Consider the following 25,124-nt stretch of genomic DNA (forward strand, 5'->3'; position numbering starts at 1 on the left):
GGCGTTGGCCCCAGGGTCACAGGCGTGAGTGTGGCCAGGGTCACAGGACAGGAAAAGGAGATGCAGGCACAGACGCTGGCCTGGCTGCCCACACCAGGGCACTGACAGGGCACACGTGGCTTCTCCTGGGAACGCTTGTGCCAATAACTGATGTGTGCACCAGTTGCGTCTGTAGGGCATGCCGCCTGCCCTCCTGCTGCTCGCAGGAAGCCTGCACAGCAGATGTTAGAGGCCTCTTTGCCAGATGAGGAAACTGAGGCTCAGAGGGACAGGGCATGTGCCAGTTGGCAGACATGACCTTGGATTTGGGTTTCCTGCAGGCGGCTTCCCACTTGGCAGCTGGGAGTCCTTCTGTAGGGTTTGGGGAGCTGGTCTCAGAGGAACCCCACGTGCAGGGAAGTGACAGCAGCTCTGTCAGCACTGAGCGCTGCGGCCCCTCCTGCCACCCACGGACACACACCCACGCTGCAGGCCCAAGGACCACACCCCAGCTCTCAAGGCCGGTTCTGGGCTGCCTTTGAGCTTAGGCAGGATTCTTCTTTGTTTCGGGCCTGATTTCTGGAGGCTGCAGAACGGACTTCTGTTTTTAAAGCTAACAAAATTAGCTTACCCAACACTGTGAATGTACTAATCGCCACGAAGTTGGACACTTCAAAATGGTTAATTTTATATATATATATGTCTTTTTTTTGAGGTGAAATTCACAAGTTAAAAATATATATATATAAATTATAAATTATAAATTATTTATATATAAAATTTAAGTCTAAAAAAATATATATGTGTGTATACACATATATATTTTTCTTCTTTCTCTCTTGGGCACATGGATTCCCCCGTCCTTCCAGACCGATGGCCTGGACCCCGAGGTCAGCAGTACCCCTTCTCCTGTGCACTCCTGCCCCACCCCCCATGCAGGGCTCTTTCTAAATGTGGTCCTGGCCGGCAGCCCGCCAGCCACTCCTCCCTCAGAGAGAGCTCAGCGCTAAGCGTCCTCTCTGACCACAGGTCCAAAGGAGTCCCCCCACTTCCCAACAAATCACCTTGTCTGACTGACTTGGTGGTGACAGGGGCGGGGTGGGGCCAGGGACCCTCCTCTCCTGTCCTCCGCTGTGTTCCCAGCACCTGGGGCTCAGGCAGGAATGAGTGACCCAGTCTTCCCGGCAGCGCCCCCACTGCACCCCAGTGCTGCCAGGGCCCCATTTCTGACAGCAGCGACCTGGGAGGAAAACAGGGCTTAAATGTCAACAATTTAAAAGACAGGAGGCATTGATCCCTGTTGGGGTAATAGGGTTACCAGCGAGTGCCTCGTGGTGAGTGTATGTGTCCCCTTGCTCACAGACCAGCCCCTGGGCCCCAGGCAGGCAGTGTTCTCCCTGCAGACATGCCCTTTTCTGCTTTGATCCCTAGGAGGCGCCAGGTTGGTTCAGAGGCCAGGTCCTCACCCCCACCCGTGGCAACACACAGGCTGGGCGCCCCAGCCTGGCACCGGGCCACACTCGGTGCCCGCCCTGGCACGCTGCCCAGTGACCCGCCCCAGCAGTCCTGCCGACCTCCCTGGCAAGGGAGCAAAACCTGACATCGGAAGCCTTCCTGGCCTAGAGCACCAGGTCAGCAGGTACGCTGTTTGGGTTCCCAGTGCTCCCTCAGCTTAGGCTGGACAGAAGCACCCCTACTGCCCTCCCTGTACACCCACAGAGTCTAGTGAACCCACAGGCGCCTACAGCTACTTTTACTAATTTTCAGGTAACCTGGCAGCCCCAAACCGAGGCACGGGCAGTAGAAAGAGGCCAGAGGGTGCAGAAAATGCAAGAATCTCCTCCCTCCACTGCCAGCAAAGGAGTGCACCCAACTAGGACAATCCCGGGTGGCTCGGAGTTCATCCTATCCCTGGAAAGCCTATGACTTTGAAGTTGAATCTTTGGACCCAACCTACAGTTTCTTTCAAGTCCTGTGGCTGAAGCTACCACCAAAACCCACTCTGTAAACAAAGAAAAAGGCAGGCGGCTGACCCAAGGTGTGACGGACCACTTGTGGGGGCTTCTGGTTACCCTGGATGTTCATCCTTGACTTTAAAATGTGACCTCTCACCCTCCACTTTGCTGCCCCTCTGTCTCCCACTGGCTGCATTTTCTGGGAGCTGCAGGGAGGCTGACATGTTTTAGACAAATCATTTCCTGTTGGGGCCCTTTCTGGGGGACCCCTGCCTCCACCCCCTCCACCCCCCCACTCAGGTAGCTGGGGTAATGGGGCCTCCTTCACGGCCCCTCCCAGCCCAACTTCTCATCACCCAAAGCATAAATAATCACATGTTTTATAAATAGCTGTGGACAAGAGGCTGTAAAACAACAAAGATATACGTGTGCCTTTATGTCCTAGGAATATTTCCTAAAAACGACTGTTTGATTTGGTGTGGGTTGAACAGGGCATGTGTGTACGTAACAATCCCCAAAGTTTTTCCTGCCCCCGCCCTTCAGGTTGGACCAGCACTGGAGTTAGCAAATTGATAAGGTTCCATGGGCAAGCTTTATTCGTTCTGACACGAGCCTATGACACTTTATAAAAAGAAGTAATCCAGAACAATCTCTAGGTAATTAACACCTAGATAAACAAACATAAATTTCTATATTGCATTTATTTGGACTACCACTCAAATATGCGTGAACCATGCTTTTTTAATTAAAAGATAAATCCATGTGACACTTAGCTTCAAACTTAATTATTCAGCATAGTATAATAAAAAATAGAGCCCATTAAATGTGTCTTGCACTGTATTTCTGTATTAACAGCAAAACAGTTCGGTCTGGGATCATTTAAATTTTCCCCCTCCTCTTTGCTTGTGATTTCCCTGTTCACATGAGCCGGTCCCCTCCCTCCCTCCCTCCCTCCTTCCTTCCCTCTCTCCTTCCCTCTCTGTCTCTCTTTTCTCTCAACAGGTGAGGAGATTAAAACTCTATACAAGCCCCAGACGGAATGCCCAGCTGGGCGACATTTTTAATATTGCATCATGTGATGAACTTTTCTCCTTCCCCAAGGAAACATACCTCTAGCTCACTGGAACGTGCCCAGACCTTCTATCTCGAAATGAAGATCACAATATTTAACACTAATATCCTTGGGGTTGTGCTTACAATACGCCAGGTGAGGTTTCCATAACGTACAGTTACGGTACAGATGTTAAACAGAAGGGGGTGTGAAGCCCCCGACCACACGAGACAGCAGGGCTATCATCTGGAGAAGTTTCAGCACCAAAGAGGTCTATGGGAGCTGCCAGGGAGAGAAACGCTGCTGGAGTCTCATTCCCCCTCTGTCAGAAGGAGGAACAGACTCACCCAGACATTCACCAAAACGGATAAAATGATGGCTGATGGAGGCACCCTGGGAAGCACTGTGTATTCCTTGGCACCTTTCATCTCTGGGGAGGACTCAAGCACCTCTCGCTCTGCCAAAGCCCGGCTCCCCGCCCTTGGCTGTCCCACTGGCCCTCACACTGGCCTCCCGGGTGACAGGCCGCGTTAGCCTGGCTTGGCCAAGACGTATGCCTTTGCAGGAAGTGGCTGAGTCCTAGGTGACCAACCACTCGGGTGTCCCCAGCACCGCACAGGTGTCAGCACTGCAGGTTGCATGTCCCGGGGAACCCTTTGGTCTGGGCAAATCAGGATGTTGCCATTTCACATAGCCTCCCCCAGCACGTGGTGCCACTGCCACTCTAGGTGGCCAAGCCGTCCACAGAGGGTGAAGTGGGGCCTCGCACCACTCTGCCCCAGAGGACCGCCCCCCAGAGCGGACGGTTCTCAGCTACTGTAAGTCTCTGGACCCAGTCCACTGACCCCTGTGCTGGCTGAGCTCGGGGCAGGGCCAAAGGCCCTGAGTCTGCACGGGGCCGCAAGCTCCAGGGCCCAGGCAGCTTCCGGTCGTCCTCACTTTTGACCAGTCCTCAGGCCTGGAGGGACCTAGATTGCTCTCTGTAAGCACCATCCCATTTGACCTCAGAAAGAGCCTGGCCTGGTCGACGCTTTTTCTAGTCTAAGGATAAAGAAGCAGACCTCGGAATAAGACTCGTCTACCAGGACCACAGCAGCCGAGAGGCAGACACTGGACTCGAGAGCCCTGCGCCCCGGGACCTGGCCTGGACTTCGCACATGTCACCCCCTCCTTCCTACCTCAGCTCACTGTCACCACATGGGAGCTCTTCCATCAACTGGAAAATGCACATCACCTTGGAGTCTCGTCTTGCAGAGCTGTGTGGACACCGGATGTGATTCCTGACTCGCCGGTGTGTCTCCAGCCTGCAGCCCGATGCCTGACACACAGTAGGTCCTCTGTAAGCTTTTGTTCAACAAGTGAGTGGAATAACGTCTAACCCAGACCAATTCTTTTCCCGCCACATCCCACTCTCTCCCCAGGGGCCCCCAACACCCTGAGAATGACAAGAAAGTTGTCAATACTGATTTTTCAAATGAGGAAACTGGAAAAGAAGACATTTAAGACATTGGTCCAAGATTCTCTTGTCTGAAGGGGGTGAGTGTGGAGGAATCCCGACCTGCCGACCTCCCAACCGACCATGACCACGGGGGGCCTTTTCCAAACACTAGCACTGTGGGGGTGAAACCAAGCTCAGATTTACCCAGCACTTATTATGCCCCAAGAGTGACAGTATCTTGCAACGTACTTTACAAAACCTACATATAATTCCCCTACTGTACTGCATCTAATTTCATAATTTCTCAGGTAGGATCAGTGAATTTGGAACACTTACTTTGTTCAAGATCAAGAGGCGAGTGAGTAGATTCAGGGTCAACTTTAAATCGGCACTCCCCAAATTCCATATCCTCTACAACGTACTCATCTGACAGTTGTCTATGACTATAAAAGCGCTCAAAATATTTTGATGGAAATGTGTATTGATGCTTCTTCAAAAGCCCTCCTTCCAGTTTTATGTTTATTTTATGACAACTTTATTGAGATATAATTCACATACCATAAAACTCACCCTTTTAATGTGTACAATTCAGTGGTTTTCAGCAGATTCGGAGTTGGGCGACCATCACTGCTGTGTATTTTTAGAACCTTTTTATCGCTTCAGAGAGAGCCCGTACTCAGTAGCGGTCCCCGCCATCCTCCCCTCCACTGGCCCAGCCGCCACTAACCGACTCTGTCTCTGGATGTGCCTGTCACAGACACGTCACATCAGCGGAATCACACACTGTGGCCTGTGTGTCTGGCTTCTCTCACTGAGAGCCACGTTTTCCAGGGTCATCCACGTGTAGCGTGTGGTGGCGTCCGTTCCTTTTTATGGCTGAAGAATAGCCCAGTCTACGCATATACCACATTTTGCTCATCTATTTACTACACAGTTTTTAAAAACACATCTGAGCCCACATGTAAAACTCAGGAGACTTCATACCAAATCCAGGGGTCTGGCGTCCCCAGAAAGCAGAAGCCCTGACGACAGGCCTCAGGTGACGGGAGCAGTGGCTGAGGCCCACGTACCCCTGGACCCTCATCTCCTCTCACCTGGCCCTGGAAGCTTTGGGCTGGGTGTCACCACATGTGGAGTGACGAGCCCTCCAGCAGCCTCCTTTCCCTGATGGGGTCACTACCTGGCCCCTCACCTAAACCCCATGACTCACCTCTGCTGTTTGTGACAGCAGACGGACTGTCGAGGCTGTCATTCAGGTCACCCGCTCCCATCCAGGGACACCATCAGTCCGGCATCCTGAAAGAAAAGTGGTGACTTACGAAGTCCGACACGCAGGCGGATGCTTTGCTGGCACATTTCTGCGGGCTCTCAGATCCCTGAGCGGCAGCATGGACCCTTCGAATCCAAACCCTCTCCAGCCAGTGTCCCCAGTGCCGCAGACCTCATTATTTGTTCGTTTCCTTTACTTCTAGAAGAAGAATTCAGATTATCCTCCGATATTTGAAGGTAAAAGCCTTCCTTGCATTTAGTGGTTTTTAAAAAACACTTTCTACCAGTAAAGGGGACTAATGGATCCCAAAGCTTTAAGCGTCTTATATCATTATTGTAATTATTGTAATATGAAGAGCATTACACATTTCTAAAGGTTTTACCTTACTGAAACTGATATCTGCCGAGCCTTTGCAGAAACAGTTCACACATTCATGTGTGCGCATACACACACTGTTTACCCTGCAGGGAAAGCCATTCAGCTTCTCCACCTTAAGGCAGTGGGGACCCCCCCACCCCGCCCGCCCAGAACACTGCTGGGCTTTTGTTTCCTTTCTAAGTGGGTTTGACCAAGTCTTACCAAAGTCTGACAAAGCTGCAAAAAATATGTTTTCCTCTTCCTAGTAAACATAAGTGAATAGGAAAAGATGTTTGTTTTTTTCCAGAGGTAGAGGTTTTATTGCATAAAACACTGGATAAAACTGGACTGCTTCAAAGACATTTTATTCTAACAGCAGAAAGAAAACAGTCATTGCTGAAAAAACAACTTTTAATACTTTCTATACCAGAATAAAGTTCTGTCAACTGATGTCTTATAATAATAAATAATGACCAAGAATAAACTTTAAATACAAAGTTTTCTACTTGTTACAAGCATAGCAACAAAATCCTCTACTCTATTGATCTCAGATTCCTCCAAGATAGATTTTTCCTTTGTGTAGGAATGCAGACAGTATTCTGACCAGAATCACAGACTACAGAAGTTACAGGGAAACTTGACATGTTTAGATAGGAGAACCTGATGACATTCAGAAACTGACACTGCATCACTGCGGCTGTCACTTGTTTGTATTACAAGTTACAAATGTTCTGGAAGGAAGGCCTGTGTGAGAGGGGGAAAAGGGGACGGCAGCACTGGACAAAATGGAATCAACACACACGCCACAAAGAAGAGGGGCTGTTCCCAGTGTCACAAACAGAATTATTGCCTGTCGCATCTGACGATGCTCAGAAGACATGAAAGAATACCGAAAGAGCTCCCAAAATGCTGGGAATGGAATGTGGCTCTTGGTTTTTTTTTTTTCCTCTTTTTTTTTTTCCTTTTTACTTTTTTTATCTTCTTTTTTTTGTATATATTTTTTTCTTTGCTAAGATACCAAAGGCGGGGCAAACACACAGAAAGCAAGCGACCGGCACAGCCACCAAACACAGTAGTGCAGTTAAAATGCTAAAGCTTACTACAGTCAGAACGTTTGCGATAACATTTCAGTCCTTTCTCTAGGATCATAGAAACAGTTGCATTAAGTTTATCAACTCGATTTAAGTAAGGCAGTGAGAACTATTCTAGAAAAACAAGAAAGCAGTTTGCTGTATGCCAGATGGGCCCAGGTTGCAGGGCGACCTCGTTTACACTGCACCCTGGGGTGAGTGACACCCTCGCCACAGCATATGCAAACCGGATTTCTTATTAGCCTGAGAGTCCTTCTGGTCTCAGGATAGCAAAGCATTTTATTTACATTGATTGCAGTTTAGTATTTTTGTAAACTGCTATAGAGCTGAAGTTTTTAAGGCCCTGGGGTTTCATTCTGTGCGCCCAGCCTGCAAGGAAATATCGACTTTTTTTTAAGTCTGAGTGACTTTGTTTTAGAAGTTATTCCTTCTTTTCTTCCCAACCACAAGCAACAGCACCGGTTTCATGTCACTCAGAGGAAGGAAGTTAAGAGGCTGAACCTTTTTGCCATTCGAGCAGATTCAAGAACAACCCTTAATTACTAGTGTCCTTCAACCGCTTGTTAAAAAAAAAAAAATGAGTTAAGTGTTTCATTATTGGCCCTCAAAATCTCCCTCTGAGTGGTGCAGAACTTGATAAATTTGGAGTATCCAATCAGTAGAAAATCTAAAATCTACAAAAATATAGAACACATTTGTTTTACAAAAACAGACATTTTAACTCCAACAGTTTTCTCCCTTAGCCACAGAGAGAAGGCTGCTTGCATTCCTACGTTAATACAAGCTGTTTCATAAGAACTGGCCGGAGAAGAGAATCTTGCTTCATGTCTGTGACACTTACAAAAACTAACACATGAAAAAAAAATTCTAATAACAAGGACCAGAGCAGCCTTCATTCAAGTAAAAATTTAAAAATCATAATAAAGAACAATCTTTCTATTATTACATACATTTCCATTTCTCACCAGCACCTTCTATGCATAGGGTTGGCTAGTTTTTCTAAACATTTTATAGAATGTTCCCCTAATTGTTTTATTAGCCACTTTTTTTTAATCCAAAAATTAAAAAAAAAAAAAAGACAAGAAAAAAGCATTTCTCTCAATACTGCAATTGGATCTAAAAAAAGGAATTAGTCATCAAGCCTGCAGTGGACATTTGTCTGCAGACACTTCCTGACCATTGATTCGTTTGGCTGTGGATTTTTTAAATGCACATTTAAGATGGCAATCGTTTGCAGCGTGGGGCAGCCCGACACGGGCTGCGGGCCGTCTAAGATTTCTCCGAGAGTGCAGTCAGGACACCACGTGAATTGATTTTCTCTGCAGTGACCGCTCCAGTCTGACTGGCACCGTGGCTGCCTCCCTGCACGTGTCATTTGGGTGCTAGGCAAATGACAGCAGCTGGTGTCAGATGACAGAGGTGTTCTCAACAACGAAAATGCAGCCTCTCCATCTTAGGCAGCACTAAAGCACTGAGATGGTATCGTTTTTCAGTTAAGAGCATGAGTTTTGGACAAAGACCACGTTGGAGTTGGAAGGGCCCCCAGCTCCCCGAAGCAGAGCTTTGAGGACACCGGGCTTGTCTGGAGCCTCCTGTCCCCACCTGCATTGTTTGCAAGTTCTTGTTGCCAGGTAACAGTTTAGCAGCCATTGTCAAGGGCTGGGGAGCTTTTGTAATATATATATAGAGATATCTTTTTAAAATTTTAAAATGTTCTATACACTAGCGGGGAGTTGTACATGATTTTTTCCCTCCGGATGCGTCAGCAAACTCTTTCACCAGACGCACAGCTCTACAACCGTGTAACAGAACGCTGCGACACACGGGCGGGCTCGCTCAGTTGCGGTCCGGCGGGGCCTGGCTGCCCTCCTCCGCCGGCTCGGCTGAGCTGCCCGCCTTGACGGCCGTGGGGTCTTCAAAATTCCCAGAAGCCTCTGAGTCGACTCTGGAGCGCTTGAACCGGCGGTCAGGATACTGGCTGTTGTCAAAAGGCATGCGATGGACGCACAGGACGTGGGTCTTCAGGTTCCCCTTCTGGGAGGCACTGTAGGGGCAGTAACGACACTGGAAAGGCCGGTGACCTGCGGGCAGAAAGAGTGGCCAGTCAGTGCTGCAGCTTACCGCTCGGCGGCCCGCAGCGCCGAAGGACCCTGACCGGGATACCCGGTATGGTCCATGGTACGCTGACTGCGCGCTTTGCGAAGGGCAGACACGCAGCCGATACATCTGTCTGGACAAACAGTATGTTAGCTGGATAATGAATAAGAACTTGGGTGTAATCGCTCTTTTTATCCCAGCCAGGGTTTTTAATTCAGACTTTCTGGGTGACAGACGAGATAGTTCCCAACACCTGAGACATTTTTATAGAAAGTTAGATGGTAAGTATTTTAGGCTTTGCAAGCCAAGAGGCAAAATTGAGACAACGTGTAGGTACTTCTGTGACAAGAGGAGAAACGCATTTCCAACTTTGTATTGCTGAAGCTCAAACATTTATTTATGGACACTGAAATTTGAATTTCACATAATTTTCATGTGTGATGAAATATTATTCTTACTTTGGTTTTGTTTCCAATCATTTAAAAACGTACAAAGCATTCTTAGCTCTTAGGCAATACCCAAGGAGGCAGCAGGCGGGTCCGAGCCCTGGATGGGACTTGCCTGCACTCGGCACGAGGAAAGACCCAAGTCCCTCCATCTGGGACGCTGATCCGGACCAGCAGAGACAGCCTGCTTCGCATCCTCCCAGGACCTCTGCACTGATATGCAAACCATCCATGGCAAGAGATACAGAGCGGTGTCACCCAGCCTCACTCGTGGGTGAGCTGGATCTGCTAAGCTGGGGCGTCTGTGGAACCTGGAGCAGGTGGTAGAGGGTATCACGCAGGCTGGTCACTTTAAAGAAGCTCGATTTTGAAGGGGACCCTTGACATGGAACTTTTCTAGAAGGGCTCTGATCAGAGCAGAGATGGGTTTCCCACCACACCTGATTTCTCTGTTCTTGGGCTGAGCAGACAGGCACAGATTTCTGCCATCGGAGGAGCTGCTAGAGCATCTCATTGGGAAGTTATAATGGGACAATTGCATCCCACCATGCCGGGAAGCTGCTGACGTGCCATTCCTGGAAGCTCATGAGTGGTATTCCACCTGGCACCCAGAGATGTCAAGGCCCAGGGCTGGGGTTCATTCACTCAGAAAAATAAACAAGTAAATAAATGGGCCCAGCCATCTACCCCAGAAAACATCCAGACAGCATATGCAGCCTTTTCTAGAGCAGTAATAGCAGACGTCCTTTGTACCTACTTTGCCAAACAGTCTGATCCCCGAGAAACTGGACGCCTAGCAAGCATGCCACCGAGGCTTGCCTTCCCTCCGAACAGCACACGGCGCCAGGGGCGGCTTCTCTCTCGATGAGCTAGCCTGTCACCCCTTCCTCTCAGACGCTGGTCTCCAGGACAAATCCATTTTACCTGTCAAACTCTTTCTCTCCCCAAGCCCTTCTTCAGAACCTGGTCCAGTGCGTGTGCCAACTCTGGCCTAGACCATGAGTGTGGTGGTCTGCAGAAGAGCTCCATGTCCCAGCTGTCCCCACATCTGTCCTCCTGGGGCACCTGAGCGAGCTCCTAAAGAAGAACCTCCACCTTTGATTTCCCTGCCCCAAATCTCGGATGGCCAGTTATCCCCAGGGAAAAATCAGGGCCTTCTGAGCTCAGTCAGTCCTGACCACCACAGATCCAGTCTTCTCTGGAGAGCCCCCTTTGCCCACACCAAACCAAACGAGGAGGTGGTCTCCACAAAGGCTGCATCTCGCACGGCCTTCACCCCCATGCTCTGCTACCCTCTCCCTGAGGCCAAACTCCCCTCGTTTTCAAGGCTCTGCCCAAACTAGACGCCTGCTTTGTGGGCTGCTGTGTGTGGACTGGTCCCTCTGGCTGCCTGTAAGTTCCTGAGGCAGGAAGCAGCAACGTCTTGGTACCACTGCTGCCAAGACCCCGGTGGCACAGAGCAGGCAGGCACGAACTGTTCGTAGAGCTGAACTGTTACCTAACTGCTTCACCTTGCCTATTTGAAGGAACTATACACTTCTGGATAGAGTTTCTGCTCCTTTTGTGTCTACTATTTCCTGTGACACAAGGTTGAATTGGACCAACTTGCCCACTTTCAAAAGCCAATTTGCACATCTGTAGCCTTTGGGGTTAAGAACAAAGGAAACCCCAGAGAAGCCCAGTTGCTGGTCCTTCCACACAAGCTACCATGACAAGAAGAGCATGAATGATGAGCAGAAGGGCTCTGACCCTGACTGACAGGCAAGAAAAGGACTAGGCAGCGTCACCCCAGCCCCGCCTTCCTGTGACCCAGTGCCCCCTGCAGGGCCCACGGGATCCGCTCTCCCACACGTGTCAGGGATGGTCCTGAGCTGGTGGAAGGAGAACTGACACTCGTGTTTCTAATGTAGATTTAGGGCTTTTACAAAGAATGTAAGTATCCCTATTCTTCACCACGTTGGAGAAGGGGAGAATCCGGGTGACAGCGGTGGCAATGGGGTAGGGAAAGCCATACGCATCCTCCCACCAGAACAGTGAATCTAAGTCAGAGCCACGCTGGCATCAGTGAGCGTCAAGCAGACCCTAAGCCATCCAATCAGGAAGCTGTCACTCCCGTGGACACTCAGCTATACCCGGGGCCCCGCGAGAGAGGATCCAAAGAACTCTGGAAGGGCAGCTCCCAGGCAGGAGAAAAGGGGCCCCAGGCTATCGCTGGAGGCAAACAAGCCACTTGAAGCTGATCCAAAGGACCCGGGAGAAGGACTGACACAACAGGAAGCCTGGGAGACACTTTTAAAGTTTTGTCCAAAGCTTCTCAGAAATGGACTATATTTTCTCGGTTCCCACAAGGGTAGCTCTGTAATAGCTCACAGGCTAGGAGTGGGCACTGCCCTGACTACCATGGCTCAGATAAAGCTGGGGCTAACCCATAAGTTTATTTATTATATGGCAGAAAGTGACTGAAGGAGGGCAGCACCATGGTCTGACAGTAAGAACGTCAAATAATTATAAATGAATGAATGAATAACAGTACCAAAACTCTAGTACAATGACCCAAAGAGATAATATTTAGTAAATGTACTGCAGTCACCAGGATTCATATTGGTTCTCCCGTGCTTTTTTTGCCCATTTATGAAAGCTGTTTATTATATTTTCTGTTACTGTTCCTGAATAATACACTTTTGTATAAATTCTATGGTGTAACCTTTGGAAGCCACCCCTCTGCAAACTGTACCCCCGTGGGAGCCATGCCACATGCATCTCAGCAAACCAAATAGAAAACCTCAAATATCACCTTTATTTACAATAAAAGCCTTTTTGAATCGGCCAACTTGGCATAAAAGCACTTAGTACATTTTTCCCACCCACTGATTCTAAAATATTAATCATGGCTTCTCCCGATGGTTATATCTGAACCTCCGTTTCATGGTGGGATCAGAGATGCACAGCAATCCCGGCATATTGGACACCTGAGTGGCCAAAACACTGGTGCTGACTTCATCTTCCTGCGAGCCTCAGTAAGATGGAGTGTGGTTGGCAGCGCACACGTGTGTGTTCAGGTACAGAGGTCGCTACCACACCACAGCCTTGAGGACCGGGACCTTCGCACACACTGTGTAAGGAGAGTCTTTGATCCAGTTGGGAGCTGCTGCAGACACAAAGGCCACGCCCGCAGATTTTCACATGCGTGTCCATTTATCCTCACGTCTGAGCTGCCTGCCATTAAGGGCAGGCACCACCGCATCATATAGGTGAAACCTGAACAGTTTCATTTCGGAACAAATTTCCAATGGATAGAAAGTACTCAAGGCCCGATTCTCACAAATCCTTACCAGAGGCATGATTGCAATGTGTTTTTAGAGGATACACACACACACACACGCACACACATGAATACGTGCACACACATGCACACGCACACACCCTTCTGATAGGTCCCCATAAGACTGATGTTGGAGGAAGTTCTGTGAAGAAATGACAGGTCCAGCCCGGGTGAAGGTGACTGTGAGGCACTCTGATGGGACCAGGGGAGCAGGTCCCTGGAGTGAAGGTGAAGTGTGTGGGGGAAGCACGCAGGCCCAGGCTCACAGGACCCCCTGGAGCCTGGGCCTCACTGCCTGGAGCAGGGAAGTGGGAAGGCCCCTGGGCCCCATCCCTGTGCAGCCAGGGCCCTGAGCCCCGACAGTGCGGCCAGAGGGCACCCACCACCCGCCCCACTGCACTGCCCTCTCCCTGCCTCTCTGTCTGAGGCCATCAACATTTCCCATCACTGCCACGTGAAAAGTAAGTACATCGTACGTTAATTTGTATTGTCACTGTGCCGTGGAGCCGTGGTAAAGAGCACATTCATTTTTAATCCACTATGAATAATATATAAATATGTATACAGTGTACAGGGTCAAGAGGAGTGAGGAGAAAGCAAGTCGTACATTGTTTATCACAAAAGTGGGGAAACCAGGTATTTTTCTTACTTGCTACGATGGAAAGATCTGCTCTTTCCTTGGACCTACGGGGGAGAGGAAAATGCCTGCCCTTGGGGGACCATCCATTAGTTACAGCAGCACACTCGTGGGCAGCCGCATCTGCGGGGCCTCCAGACTTTCCACACTGCTGTTTTCTCCTCAGCTGTGGGCAGCAGGCAAGAGCAGGCAGAGGGCGACGTGACCACGCTCTGGTATTCAGTCCTGGGGTGCTGGGAAAATGGGGTGACACCCACTGCCCAGAACACATGTGCAGGTACTGCCTCAATCGTCCTCCTGACCAACAGTGGGGAGATGTGGTGGGGAGATGTCGTCTACCTTCCAGACACGAATCCCGGGCCCACGGACATCAAACCATGGTCCAAAGTCAGCTACACACAGCTGCTGGTCTCTGATCAGGAGCTTGACCTTAGGGTTGTCTCAGGACGGGCACTCATCCCTCCGCTCCCTTGGGTCACCCCCATACACTGCTTGTTAGAAGAGTCGCTGCAAAGGGGCATCTTTAGTCAGGACCGAAGGCTGCTCCCGGAGGGCGTCCCCGACACCCTGGAGGGGCGTGTCCCACCATGCATGTATTTGTATGTCACAGCCCTTATGGACACAGGCATGACTGTGGCCTCCTGATGCCCATCAAACCCTGGTATTGAGCATGCAGCTAACACGAAGCCACAGGGCTTGTAGGTGCCCTGCCCAGGGTCCCGCAGCACACCTGAGACCCACCGCCATGGGCTCTCACTGGTGCCTGCTGCATGCACTGTCCCGAGAGCCAGCCATTGGAATGGCACAGCTCGTTCAGCATCATGCGGGAGCCTGCCAGGCACAGTGCCCACCCGGGACACGCTGAATGACTGGTCCCATGACCGAGGCTACTGCCAGGGGTTACAGCCTATTGGAGACACCTGTGGGAGGAGGAAGGGGCCAAGTGCTCTCTGGAGGGTTGGGGGGGTACCCAACTGCTTTGAGCAAGGCTGCAGTTTCTGGCTGAAAGATGGCTCAGAGGTGGTGCCCAGAAAGAGTCGCTGGGAGAGAAAAATCGTACTTCAGAAGAGACCCATGTGTGGTTTTCCCAGAGGCGGGCCTGTACATGGTGACAGAGGCGTAGACCAGACACTGGAGTAAGTGCGGCCTAGCGTGGGGAGAAACAGCCCCACAATCTGATTCATCATTGTGGTCAACACAAGGGAAAGGGCCAGAAGATAGTCACGGTGTCCACGGTGGACTGAGGGTCCCTTGCCAAGGTAGACCCAGCGACATCGGCAAACACAGCCCTAGTCCTCACAGCGCCAGGCATCTCTCAGACGAGTCCAAGCCTTTCAGATCGGCACACTGGGGCCTTCTGTCTTCACTGAAATAAACGGAAAGAGACAGTGTGTGACCATTCTTGGCCAAAGGTCCCGGCCCCAGGGTGGGCGTGGCCTCCGGGGAGGAGGAGCGTGGGAGAGCCTGCCTGGCAACTCCGCGGAGCGCGCACGTGGACCACCGGACGCTCCCATCTTCCCTTATGGGTACCCTCTGCCAAGGACAGGATCATGGCATATTTTTAAGCTGCCCTAGAAGGGCCTCCCGCAGCCATATTTCAGGGGCCCTTTTCTAGAAGGAACCAGGTGATGAAGCGGAGAGAGGAGCCCTCAGGGTCAGCTCGCATGCGCAGGCCTCGGAGACTGGAGAGCTCGAGAACAGCTCTCCTCCTCTTGCCCCTAGTCAGAGACCTTTGTGTTCCCTGAAACTCGGACACTGGCAAAATGCAGATGAGTAGGTAAGTAAATGTCTCCACCTATAGGACCAGTTGGTTATGTTAGAAACTGGGCCCCCCAGAGGTGTACTCGACCTGCACGGCAGCATCCACTGGGCGTGGCGGTGCTAGCGGACTCAGGCGGGGGTCTGGTCCACGTGGCCGCGCTGCTGCTCCCTCTGTGTGTCTGCCAATGGGGAGGGTCCCTGACCAGCACCCCGTCATCCTGTACCAGGTTCAACAGGCCCGGCAGGGACGATGAGATGGGTAAAAATATACACAAAGGTGCACTGCACCAACAGAAAGAGCCATTTTCTCAGTTGCACACATCATATATATATATATATATTTTTTAATTTCCCTAATTCTAAATAGGCAAAAATGGTTCTAATCAGGTACATAATTTATGTTTTCAGTTTTCAAAAAAGATATTCATCCATCTAATCAAAGATGCTAAAACACTTTGGAATATCCTTAGTATAAATAATTTTAGGTTTTAAATTTCCTATGATTTGGGGTTTAATTTAAAACACTACCAAAATTATTTTACTATTTTGAAAGTGAATTTTGATCCGTGTGGTAATGGATTGGAGCCATCAGCCAGAAACCGTGTTTAGCTTATAACGTGGAACACAGATACCAGCATATGCAGGGGTTAGTATGCACAGCGTGGCCTCGTTCTGTCAGCTGCGGGCCGAGAACCCATGACACCCCATGACACACGGTGTCAGCCAGCACTCAGCACCCAGACGTGATCTCTAATATTCTCCAGAAAAGGAACCACGGCTCCTTGGAGAAATGGCTGATTCCAGGGCTGGAGCGGGAAACACACAAGATGGTCCTGGAGCACCTTGTGCCAGAAAGGAAGGAATTGCTTAAAAAAACACACTTCTGGTCGGGGGAGGCATGTTGGGGAGCAGGGTGTCAAAGCAGCACAGATCCCCGGGGCGCGCCCCTAGTGGCCAGAGCTGGAACAACTCCAGCAACACCAAAATAGCATTCCTGTTGGATTACAACCAGAGATAAAAAATAAACCCGTCATACTGAGGTAAGTAACTAGAGGACTGAATCGATAAGGACATGGAGAAGGTAGACAAATGTTCCCTGCTCCCAGACCATCTGTGGGGACATACCCCTGGGGGTGCAGTATCTCCCACAGCTGTCTGCGGGCTGCATGGATACACCTTCACAAGACCCCAGTGGGAAAGAGGAAGCCACCTGACAAACACTACCTCAGCCAGGTGACCCAGGTCCGGGAGACAGCACGCACCCTGATTCGAGGTGATGAGAGGGCACTTTACTTCTGTGGGCTTCTTCCTTAAAGCCTACACCCCAAGTCTGACCGTGAAAAATTCCAGCTGAGGGCATTCTACCAAGTCATCAAAAACAGGGAAAGGCCGAGAAACTGTCACAGCCAAGAGGGGCCTTATGAGACATGACAACGACATGTAATGGGGTCTCCTGGATGGGATCCTGGCACAGACAAAGCACATTAGGTAAAAACTAAGGAAATCTGGGTAAAATATGGACTTTACTCAATAATAATGCATTGATATTGGGTCATTAATTGTGACAAATTACCCTCCTAATGTAAGATGTTAATAATAGGGAAAATGGGTGTAAGATACATGGGGATGCTCTGTACCACCCACACAACCTTTCTGCAGGTCTCAATCTATACGAAAATAAAGTATTATTTCAAGAGTTGTTTAAAGTTAAATTGGGTTTATTTTCAGTGGACAGTGACAGCACAACAGCCCAGGTCAGATGACCACAGCTAAGCGTGCGGCCCCAGTATCCTGGAGCCAAGCAGGTGACACTTAGGCTTTCCCTGGAGGAGGGGGTGGGCATGTGATGCAGCACAGCCCCAGCAGGACGCGACTCTGGTGTCACTCAGACACAGGGGTGAAGCGTGCGGGCTCTCCAGTCAGGCACTGGGTTCAAACCTTACCTGCTGCTTATGGGTTCTGTGCTTTGGGCCAGTGAGCTAACTTTCCAAGTCTCAGTTTTTTCATCTGTAAAATGGGCATGATGACAACAGCTCACTGAAAGGGCTATTGTGAGGATGAGATAGGGGAAGGCTGAGAGAGCACAGGGTACAGTGTGTGGTGCATGCAGAGGATGGAGTAAAGATTTGGGACATGTAGCTGTAAGTACGGAAGGGCTGCCTGCAAGGAAGTGCCTGCTGTGTGGGAACCTTGAACGATAGATGAGTAATCTGTGTGCATTTTGAATTCTCCGACCATACTGAGGGCAGCTGCTGGGAACCCCACTTGCTGGCTGAGGGTGCTGAGGCTGGAGAGCATCCCCGTTTGTCCAGAGAAAGGTGGCTCCCCACTTTGCAGTAGCTGTCTTGGAGCCTGCAGCCAGGGCTCAAGCCACTGTGTCCTGCTGACTGCCTGAAGCTTCAGGTTCAAATTCAGCTCACATGAAAGCTCAGAAGCTGAGACTGGACTGAAGCAAGTGTCTGCAGGGAAGGGTGTCTGGTAGAGCATATGCAGGGGCCATGTAGGGGTCTCCCAGGTCCTCCCAGCTCACCCCCAACCTGCCACCCCCTGCAGCCCAGGACCTCGGGCCTCGTGGTGGCCGCCTCCTCAGCAACTTCCTTCCTGTGCTATGGCCCAGACCACCTGGCCTGGCCTGAAACTGTGCCCTCAGCAGCCCACAGCCTGCCTGAGGGTCAGGCATCCAGCCGGTGCTCACAGGCCACTATGGACCTGGGACGTGAAATCATTCCTGAGATTTTATGAAAGCATTTATGTTTGCCATTAAATTACCTGCAAAGGGTCGACGAACTTACTTTCCTTGTTTGGAGATTTTTAGACATAAGATAAGCTAATAATACTCTAACAGTACCCAATATTTGTCTCTGGGTGCGCCAATTTAATCCTGAAAGAACTGCAGGGAGAGGCCGGAGAGGGGCGCGGGAGACAGAGGGGCTGGCGGCTTACCCAGTGTCACACAGCAAACCTCACCTCCCCTAAAACTCTCTCCTCCCTCCCAATATTGGGGATCGGGGAACCTGGAGCACCACACAGCTGGAGGTGACTCCAGATGGAACCCAGCAGACTGCTTTTTACCTAAGAGCCTTAGGAAAAACTAGTGAGTCGAAGTTGGGTGGTATTGCTAAAATAAAGCTATTGTTTTTCAAGTCTTTAACAAAATACGTTATGAAATATTGAGGTGGTACTCCAGAGATGGCAAACATGGGAGACGTGGTTCCAAAATTAGCCAGCCCAGCACCCCCCAGTCAGCCCAGCGCCCCTCATGACCTCAGTGCCCCCCAATTAGGCCAGAGCCCCCAGTCAGCTCAGTGCCCCCGTCAGCTCAGTGCCCCCCAATTAGGCCAGCGCCCCCAGTCAGCCCAGCAGCCCCCCAGCCACACTTTTACCATCCATCTTGTCCCCTCTCAAGAGCACCCAAAGTTCCCGTGGCAACCAGACAGCGACAGGGACACCTGGTGCTTAGCAGAAGTGCTCCAGCCCCACGTGGACCCCACTCTGGGCATCAGCAGGCCCACTGGGTCTATAGCCCACCCCAGAAGAGCAGCGAGGACTCCTGTGGCAGGAGGATACCAGAAGGACAGAAAGGTGACGGGCACGCGCATCGGCCCAGCCAGTCCCAAAGCCCAGCCATGCTTGTACCTACCCCTGCTGTCCAGCCTGACGCGACTCCCTGTCCCCTAGCCCAGCGTCTTGTCCTCTCAGCCTGGCTTTCCACCTGGAAGCCCTTCTTACCTAGTACTCACTGCCATCTCCACCTTCAGCCCCAAACCTCCTTCCTGTCAGAACTGCCAAAGCCCCAGCTCCTCCTGAAACCTTTATTGGGACCCAATGGCAGAATCCCTCCAGCACTCATCAAAGATGCCACACCCCTGGGCACTTCATGGAGTCTGTGGGGCACTTCTCACTGATGGCTTCCTGTGATACAGGCTTGGGGGGCCTCTCCCTTCCCAGAGGATGCTGGAAACTCCTGGGGCTCTGCACAAGGGGGGCAGGGCTTGTTTCCCCTGAGCAGCCACGTAGGTAGGGCTCGGGCCCCTGCCTTGTGCAGTGACCTCTCTGCCAAGCCCCGTGTTCTCACCTTCACTGGGGCCTAGGGACACCCTGGGGTGGGCAGCCCTGACCTTGAACCCAGCTTCTGGCCTTGTGAGGACCTAGCCCCACCTTGCATCCCTCTACCCTGGGTGCAAGCCACACCCCTGTACGTTGCCCAGCCCGGGGCTGTGCTCCAGACCTGGAAGGCCCACCCTGCTCTGCTTTTCTCCTCACCGGGAAAATCCAAGTGCTCTGGGCTGCTGGAGACCCTTGGAATTCCAGTCCCAGCTGCCACACTGCCCTCATGCTCTGTGTTCAAGGACGGCACACATGGGCTAGGCCATTTTCGGGTCCACCATGGGTCACTGGGTGTCTGCATTTTACTCTGTGGCCTGCAGGGGAGCTCAGTGTCTCAGTCACAGCTCCACGAGCCACGCCTCCCCACTCCCCCCTCCCTGGCTCCTCCACTGTGCCACTTCCTGTGTGGCGCTGACAGAGCCCCACCCAGGTGGCCGAGGGGGTGGGGGGGGGGGCTCCAGGCACACAGGACTTCACCCTCCCAGAGGTCATAAGCTGCAGGCATACACATATTTATTTTTTGTCCCCAATGTGATTAAATAAAAGAATTAAGGTATTACCAATGTTTCAAAACAGAGATTTCACGTGGAAACAGTCCCTCTTGAAAAGTTGGAAGGTCTGGCAATATCTTCCCAGAGGCGGCCACGTCAGAGCTGGGTCCCGTGTGCTCTCTGACCCACCTTACTCCAGTGTCCCCTGCCTTTCCTCTCTGTTTCCCCCGTGGGTGTCTAACCACCAGCCTTGTCTACTTTGGGGCGTGGAGGGCGGTCTGCTGTGGTTTTCTGCTCGGCAGACAGTTGCATTCCTGCACACACCCAGTGAAATAAACAAGTGGGTGGTCTCTGCCGCTTCAGTCCTTTCCCGTTTTCCTTTGTGTCACTTCAAACGAACACATCAGCCCTTAATTGTAGTTTCTGTTTTATTGTATAATTTAAATTTGGGAAGCGGGCCAATACTGTCACTTGACAGGTGCTGAGGGTGCCCCACGGGACAGACCTGCGAAAGCCACCAACACAAAACGCCCCAAGTTACCAGACACCCAGACCCCTAAAGCTGGTATTTGAGGTCACCTGCGGAAGTCCGTCACCCATACACATCTTTCATAAAGACATTAGCACTTTTCTTGGGGGGCTCCTGTGGTTTGGGGGTGTCTCACAGGGGTTCGTAAGACAGGTCACCGAAAGCAATGTAATGGAAACAAGTCACATTCCTCAGATTTCCGGCTGTTGTGTGTATTCATGTGAGTTTGTGTGTGAGAGAAGCACACGGCTCCCTTACTGACAGAATCAGACATAGTCAGACCCTCTGGATATATTTTTAAATGGCTACTTTGCCATCGCACCCAATTCAGCAAAGTGGTCCTGTGAACAACAGGCAATTACAAAGTAAAAGGGAGAGACGGAAGCATAAACTTTTCAACGTTCGGCTCTCGCTGAGTGCCACTAATGTCGTCACATGCCAACGATGAAATAAAATAAAGCAGAGAAGAGAGGTGGCTTTTCTGAGGAAGTCACAAAGGGAGCGCTGCTCCTTTCTTCTCGTCCCCCCTGTAAAAGGCTCTGAAATCAAAGGTGTCAGACTATGCCTTCTCTTGCTGGCACGATCCAGAACTCGGCTGAGGAATGACAGATGTCGGCACCCAGCTGCAGTGAAGCATGCTAAAGTTTCCGTCTAATCCACTTATTCCCCTGGAGTCACATAAACCACAACAAACGGGCAGGGCTCCACACTGGGAAAAACCCCAGCGGCAGGACTGTTGTGTAATGCGGAGTACACGCCATCTTGGTATCACATCCCCTTGTGGGGGAGGCGACTTGTGGAAGAGCCACTTGTCCCTCAGGGTCACCCCTGTACCTGTTCATCCCCCACAAAACACAAGGACCTGTGGGTGGGTTGGCATGAGGGGGTGAGAGCACAGGGAGGCTTCCGGACCCAGGACAGGCACCCCGGTGCAGGCTGACAGTGGCACGCGCGCGCGCACACACACACGCACGCACATACACCCCGGACACACTCCCAGGTCTGCGAGCTGCTAAAAGGAGATGATCACTCTAATCGCTGTGGCTTTCAACCACTTGAATAAATCCCGAGGAATTATAAGTGGAGCCCTGTGGAAGCGAAGTGAGGGTGGTTAGAGTCTCCATTTAAAAGGACACTTGGAAAGCCCCTGCAGGTCCCCAGAGCCAGGGGCAGGCGGGGGGAGCTTGCTGTCCCCCGCTTGTAGGCTGCCACCTTCTGAACCCTCTCCCCTTTAAATCTTGTCCGGAGCCAGCCAGGAGTCGGAGTCCTGGGGCTCTGTCACCGCCAGCAGCTCCAACAGCTGCGAAGCACTCTTTCAGCACAAGTCACAAGAAAAGACGTGACGGATCTCGCCCATGGCAGAACGGCGCTCCGTTTCTGGCCCTTCAGGCAAAAACAGTAAAGGCACAGAGGAAAATTTGAGATTTCCCCCCTCAACTTCCCACAACAACCTCAGCAAAACCACATGACTCGCCTTCTACCATCTCCCTGGTGTGTTCGCTGCTACTTTGGCAGGAAATCAGAATTACTGTTATATAAATTCCATCTGATGCCAGCGCGACCATCTGTGAGGAGAGCTGCCTCACCTACGTCTGCCTGCAAAGCCACTCTCCCAGAGACAAGGGAGAAGGGGAAAAAATGTGATTAATTTGCAGAATGCTTGTGATTTGCTCATATATTATTATAACTGCTCATCAGCACATGACAAATTTCCAGCCCTCGGTGCAGGCACCCGTTTGGTTTCAGCAGTTTCTTGCGTCGGCACCTGACAGACTGCAGGGCCCCTAATGAGTTTCAGATGCTTACAAACAGTAATTCTATCTTCAGAATAAAAAAGAAAACCCGTAGGAAGAGAAGAGGAGCGAGTTCGTCTATTTCATTTCCTTCCTGAGCTCGACATGATTTAAGTCTCAGGGGCGGCCGCAGCTCCAGGATGGGGCCTCCCAGACCCCGCGACGGCCGCCCGCCGACACAAAGACCCCTCTCTCGGAGGACGGTGGGCCAGAGCCGTGACGCCACGGAGCCCTGCCTGCCCGCGCCCTCTGCATCCGGGGCCCGCTCCTGTGTCCACTTTCAATCCCCGAACAACCTCTCCCGTTTTCTGCAAACACATCTGCCTCATAACCGCACTCGGATTCTGGCTTGCCCCCTCCCTTCGCTTTTAAAACTCTGATTATGCCTCTGAAGCCCTGCCTCCGTGCGTGATTGCCTGTTTTAGATTAGAGATTTTAGCAAGGAGACAAAGACTTGAGAATGCACATCAGTCCCACATATGAGGACCCACAGAAGGAAGAGCGATAAAACGCGGGGCGCCATCTGTCCGCAAACAATAACCTGCGTGTTTGGAGGCTCACAAATTATTGAGCACGCAACCTCCCCAAATTACGGAGCCTTGGAACAGAACAGGGTCTGCAGTGAGACCCCCTTTGATGTCCTTTGGTATTTCCCACCTCCCTCGCCCCCACCCCCAAATTGATTGCTAACAGTTGAGGAACGTCTCAGTGACAAGTAGATTTTTATTATGGGGATGTTCCTGTTACACGTGCCCGGCATCCGGCAGGATGGGCTCGCCCCCAACCCCAGACCTTTGGGACAACTGGCCCGGATGCAAAGTCTGTCTCCCATCCCAGAAGCCTGTGGGGGGTGGGCTGCCAGGGAGCGGGGGTGGTCCCCTGAGCAGACCACACTCTCAATGCAGACACATCCTGATTGTCTGTGCCTGTTCGGCGGACTGGTCAGCTGGTTGGCTGGCTTTGGGAGGACGCTCTGGTTTTGCGGGAGACATTTAGACAATGCGGAGGGTCTCCGCCCCCAGCCCAGCCTCTCTGCTTCTCTAGAAACAGGCCCTCCTGCTTCTCCCGGTTCAGACTGACAGAGCAGCCTCAGTGACCCCCAGGACATAAGCGGCTCGTATAATTAGCCAGAATCTATTCATGCTACAAAATTCCATCTAAAATGATTTCTAAAATGGAAGGGAAAGAAAGACCAAGCATCACCAAAAGAAAAAACTACCATTTTGCTTGTAGTGAGTGCATTTTTTTCCTCGGATACTCCTGGCCCTTGGTTTCGAGCCTGGTCCCAGATCACGTGCCCCCTGGTTTCGAGACTGGTCCACAGATCACCTGCAGGCTCACCAGTGCATCTCTGTGAGTCCTGACAGCCCTGTGACATCCAAGGTCTGCAGGCAGGGGTGATGTGCCCAGGTGAAGCTGGAAGCAGGGCAGCTGGGCTGGCTCCAGACCCCTCCTGTCACCAACCCAAGGACCCCGAGATCCTGCTTTAGGGATGAGGTTGGAGATTCTCCCATGCAGTGCCAAGGAAGCAATGGAATATTTTGCATGATTATTACTCGACAACCAAACAGACACTTTGCAAATTGAAGCATTTCTTTCCTGAGTCTCAGACTCATGGTGATACAGAGAGGGAGACAGGAGCTGAGTGAGAGCTCAGTGAGGCTTTGTTACCAAATTCACCATGAGCTTCCTCGCCCAGTTCCAGTACCTTCGCTGGGCATCCTCCTAGAGCCCCTGCTGCACCGGCGGTCCAGACTGCCGTCCCTGCATGCAGCCCTGCTCAGGGACACTCCTCCAAGACAGGGCCCTGTCTTACCACTATTTGCTCCCAACCCATGCCCCGCAAAGACGTGTACACAGGAGGAGGATGGTAAACACGCCTACTGTGGGCTTTCCGGAGAGGTGTCCACATGAGCCTCCCAGTGCTCTGACGTTGAGCTCCTTTCCCAGACCCCCTAACCTGATACTAAATAGGGCTGTGTTTACACACAGGGTTTCCTGAAACTGGGGCGGCAGGAGGCAGGGGAGACTCACTTGCATTCGAACAACCAGATGTTTGTTTTATTTTTTAAAATTCATACGCCAAGCGACAGCCACGCTGGAACTCCTACTGTCCAGGGACAAAACCTACCTCTGCTCCCCGCAGCCCCGTAACCAGCCGGCGTGCGTACTTTTCCTTTCCCTTTTCAGCATCGCTGTCATTCTCTCCCCTTGCACGTGATTCACGCTCTGTGATTGGCTGAGAGCTTCCACACACACTATCCCACGTGACACCTGGGGAAGCCTTTTCGGGAAGTTACAGGCTGCCTGATGACCCAGTTCCTGCTGGTCACCCCAAACAGGCATCGCCGTGTCCACAGGCTCTTCCGAGGCCCTGGCTGCCTCCTCTTCCAGGAACTCTCCCGATTTCTCTTTCCTGTCCGACAACCACATTGTCACAACAATAACCGTACCAACTCGGAGGTGTACCCCAGTGACTGAGCGTCCAGGCTCCCCCCTCCCAAAATGATTTGAAAACAGGGACGAGATCACAGAAATGAGGGTCCCCCAAGAGAGAAAGTTCCTGTGTGAGTGGGGTCAGTTTGTCGCGTCACTGCCCCTCGCACACAGACCTGCTGTCAGCATTTCAGCTCTTTGTATGTGTCATCTTCAAAAGGACAGGATGGTAGGGAGCAAGTTAAGGCCCAGACTGCGGTAGGCACACAGACGGGGAGTCTGGCACAGGGCTGGCGTGGGGTGTGGCCAGTGGTCTGCTCCTCGTCAGCAGAGGCAGGCCTCCAAAGGTTCTGCCCGTCTGCTG

General features: G+C 51.4%; 1 protein-coding gene across 6 annotated transcripts in view; it reads right to left on the bottom strand.

Annotated features, from left to right (window-relative positions):
* Positions 1-6,450: 6,450 nt before the first annotated feature.
* Positions 6,451-25,124, bottom strand: part of ZNF536 (zinc finger protein 536) — a 378,875-nt gene continuing 360,201 nt past the window's right edge. For 5 of the 6 annotated variants that reach the window (XM_033128585.1, XM_033128581.1, XM_033128582.1 and 2 more), the window contains one exon: positions 6,451-9,222. In XM_033128585.1, the coding sequence (XP_032984476.1) occupies positions 8,978-9,222 (245 nt within the window). In that variant the 3' untranslated portion in view covers positions 6,451-8,977. The remainder of the gene's footprint in view (positions 9,223-25,124) is intronic. The other variant, XM_033128586.1, reaches the window with a different exon arrangement.

This window comes from Rhinolophus ferrumequinum, chromosome 15 (assembly GCF_004115265.2).
Source record: "Rhinolophus ferrumequinum isolate MPI-CBG mRhiFer1 chromosome 15, mRhiFer1_v1.p, whole genome shotgun sequence".
Classification (NCBI taxonomy): domain Eukaryota; kingdom Metazoa; phylum Chordata; class Mammalia; order Chiroptera; family Rhinolophidae; genus Rhinolophus; species Rhinolophus ferrumequinum.